This window comes from Corvus brachyrhynchos, unplaced genomic scaffold, assembly GCF_000691975.1.
Source record: "Corvus brachyrhynchos isolate BGI_N302 unplaced genomic scaffold, ASM69197v1 scaffold37, whole genome shotgun sequence".
In the NCBI taxonomy this organism is placed as follows: Eukaryota; Metazoa; Chordata; class Aves; order Passeriformes; family Corvidae; genus Corvus; species Corvus brachyrhynchos.
This window is the reverse complement of record NW_008239289.1, coordinates 1,048,191-1,052,017: the sequence shown is the minus strand read 5'-3', so window position 1 is coordinate 1,052,017 and position 3,827 is coordinate 1,048,191. Positions and strand designations below refer to the sequence as shown.

The following is a 3,827-nucleotide window of genomic DNA, read 5'->3' as shown; positions in this document are numbered from 1 at the left end:
AACATAAAAAAATTAGTAGCATGCATGATTACCAAAAAAAAAAAAAAAAAAAGTAATGAGAAATCTGGCATTTGTCTCTCAATGGAAGTGTTCATAGATTTTGGTGCAAACAGAGCACATTTTGTGAACATGGGGAATGAGAAAGTGGAGGCAGTTTTACCAACTTTGCAAATTAATTGAGGCAAGAAAAGAAACTGAAATGTGAAAAACAAGGCCTGTGTATCACTTTTTAGCCCTCCAGTGCCAGATACTTCATGTTTTGAAAATGACCAAGTACAGCAGGGACTGTGCCTTCAACAAAGAAAGGAAAATAATTAAAATTAGGCTAGCCCTCTTTGAAGCATTTCTATACCAGTGCTACCATAGTCTACCACTATATTAATACATGAACAACATTTTTATTTCCCTGAATTTAAGGGAAAATAAACCACCAGAAAATGCACTTGTAAAAAGATGAAAGCACTGGAAAACTACAAAATAAGCAAGGACTGTGTGCTTGTATATATAAATCCTTATAAATACTCACACAGAAATGGTTGAGATTTTTTGTTCATTGGTTTGTTTGTTTTCCCCAAATCAAAGCAGAACACAATATATTCTTTCAAATGGGTTTTGAATGGGGAAGTATGAGTAGGATTGACAAAGAAAATGACAGAGGAAGAACAGTGAGATTTTATTTCCTTGGCAAGTGGAAGTACAGTGATGTTACTGCAGCACTTACTGTTCTTACCTTTTAGATCCCAACTCATCACAAATTACAGCGTAACTACATCAGTGGTGGAATTTAACACACAGCTTACATTTTCAAATATTTAAATTTATTTTTCTTAATAGTATCCCCACTTTACGCAGCCTACAAACCTGAAGAAAATGCATTTGCTTCTCAGAGTCATAATAGTAAGTGTTTTGGGCTGCTCAAAGTCAAAGAAGTAGTCCTGAGATTTCAGATGTTAAAGCTTTCTCCACAGCCACACGTTCCTTTGATGTTTGGATTATTGAAGACAAATTCACTGGACAGTTTGTCTTCTACATAGTCCATTTCAGTTCCTAGAAGTGTCAGCTGTGCCTTCTTTTCAATAAACACTCTAACGCCTTGAAAACAAGAGAAAAAGCAGAAATTACATACAGCAAAACCATCATTCACTTTGAAATTCTCTTTTGACCAGTAATAAAAAAAGAGGAAGCTAAATATGAAGACTACCAGTACAACTTGGTTTCCCTGGCCTAATGTGGGGCACTTTCATCACTGTTTTCAATCTGCCTATAGAAGTCTGGCAAAAGTCTGGAACTGTTACTTGGGTGTGCACATGAATGTCTGTAATTTTGAATGGGGACAAAAAAAAATGATGCTGAGGAAAATAAGCTGTAGAACATGGCACCGAACCTCAGCTTCAGTACGCAATTCCCATGCATTACAGACGGTAACCCATTTTATACCTTTCTTAAAGTCTGTGAATCCAACAAGATGCACAAAACTTTGACAACACAGATTTCTTCTCTCAAAATGACCAGGTTTCATCCCCACCACCCGAGAAGCTTGTGCTGCTGCACCAGAAACTCACCATCTTGAACTACTTCTTCATCAGAGTCTCCTTTCGATTTTGTATATTCTAATGTGTAAGAAAGTCCATTGCATCCCCTTGTACGAACACCTACTTTCACACCTACCTAAAAACCAATAAACAACAAAAAACACCACCACATGCATGACTTCCTTTTTAAAACCTATTCAGAATAGCAAGTTAAAAAGTATGCAGAACAACGAAATGCTGACATTTATTTTTCTCCACTGCCTAAATGCAAAAGTGAATTACTTTAACACATTAAGAGATAACTTTTTCTTTTTTCTTTTATAAATTTGACTGCCACGGTAAAAAAAAACATCTGGTGCTTGCTGCTGCAGATCATGCCCTACAGTATGTTAAAGTTTTGAAGTAATGAACCATTGGGACTCTTGTAGGAACCTGGTCTCAAAAAGGTCAAATTTCAAAGACAGATACTTTTGTGACTTCAAACTACAGTTTACTCAGATGCTAATTCAGGTACTATGACAAGACTATAGACAGTAACGTAATTATGAAGCTGTGAGGCCAAAACAAGGGCAGTTACTGGATTAGAACTGTTGTAATGACACCATCAGAAAACTTACTTTAAACCAAAGTTCTGAAAAACATACTTTGATTTTTCACTACCTTTATTGCCAGTCTCACTCAAAAAGCAAACCCCTCCCTAAATCAAATATGTCTGTATGTGTACTGTTTTAACTGGCCTTAAAAGCCAACTTAGTCAATGTTTGTAACATTCACAGCGTTCAACAAGTCTGACAAAAAGAGCATCCATGTAAGGAAAAAAACTGAGAAAAAGTTTTAACAAAGTAGAAAACTATTTGTGTGTAACAATCTTTAAGAAGTATCACCTTCCACAAACCAGTGCTTCATAACTAAGAGGCAATTTTATTATCGATGTCCGTATATTGTGATAAAAATGTATCAAAATGCAACAGTTGTCATCAAATGGGATCTCAAGACAAACTGCATCTGACCCTTTAAGGGTAATACATTTCTCTACAGGAACTGCTACAAATAATGGGCTGGAAAATGCAAACACCATCTACAGCCAGGAAATGACTGACTATATCAATTGTAGGCCCAGGGCTTCCTTAGGATGGTTTAAAACATTAGCACAAGTAAGTCTAGTTAGTTGCAGATGTGCAGGAAGAAAAAGAAACAATGGGCTTGTTAATAAAAGAAATGTTCTTCTTGAAATAATACTCACTTGTTAAAAAAAAGCTAATGTTTGCTTTTACAACGGTTATAAAAGAAGCCTCTGCGTGTCTTTCCCCCAGGAAGAAAAGATGACAAACTCATTATTTGGTGAAACACTGATTAGTTAAAAAAACAGACTGCCTGGCAAGTTTCCTCAGAATTAGAAGTTCTCCAATGCATATGAATATAACTTTATTACTGCATACTTCACAATGAGAATTCCTACAAGAACTTAAATAATAACGTCTTAATATCAACAGCTGAAGAGCTCTCTCCCTATCAGAAGTCAACACTATGCCACACTAAAGGGTTCCACTAAAATGTATCTCAAAAATACTTGAAGCTTAAAATTTTTCCAGCTTTATTAATCTCAGCAGTAACAGTACAGTGAAATGTCATTACAGTCAGTTGTTTGCTGCATTTCATTTCGTAACAAAACAAAGCTGGATATACAAATAAGCTAATGCATTCCCCACCAAAAAAAGATGTCAACATCTCTAACAAACACTTCAGTGCTCATTTCAAACTTCTAAGTTAACCAGAAATGCTTTGCAATCATGAGTTGTGCTAATACCTTTGCACACCCTACACACTTATTATTATGTTATACTTACATGGTCAGGTTTATCTTTCAGAAGCTCTTTTATTTTCTGGACAGCAGAAGGGGTCTGAAAGACAGAAGCATACATATAAGTTTTAATATTTTTTTGTTTATTTGCAATGAGTATTTGCATGTATTAAAGTTGAGGCATGTAAGATACACACTGCTGTAAAACAGATGTCTGCTCAACCTAATTGATACAGAAAACAACACCTCTTCACTCCTCTCCTCACCCACACTGCCAGCAAACAGATACCTCAAGAATTCAATCCTTAATCCTTAACACTGGGGGGTTTGGCTGTTAGAATCAGCATATCAGAACAGTTTGGGTTGGAAGAGAACCTTAAGGATCATCTAGTTCCAACACCCCTGCCATGGCAGGGACAGGTTTGTAAAGGCCTTATCCAAACTGGCCCTAAACACATCCAGAACTTCCCTGGGCAACCCGTTCCAGTGCCTCA

The 3,827-nt window shown here is 36.4% G+C and overlaps 1 protein-coding gene across 1 annotated transcript; it reads right to left on the bottom strand.

Annotated features, from left to right (window-relative positions):
• Nucleotides 1-649: 649 nt before the first annotated feature.
• ISCA1 (iron-sulfur cluster assembly 1) lies at nt 650-3,475 on the bottom strand. The gene is made up of 3 exons (XM_017740464.1): nt 3,380-3,475; nt 1,563-1,668; nt 650-1,092 (listed from the first exon to the last, which is right to left on the bottom strand). Exons 1-3 carry the CDS (start codon nt 3,452-3,454, stop codon nt 944-946), a joined length of 330 nt encoding a protein of 109 aa, XP_017595953.1. The 5' UTR covers nt 3,455-3,475; the 3' UTR covers nt 650-943.
• Between the last annotated feature and the right edge of the window lie 352 nt (nt 3,476-3,827).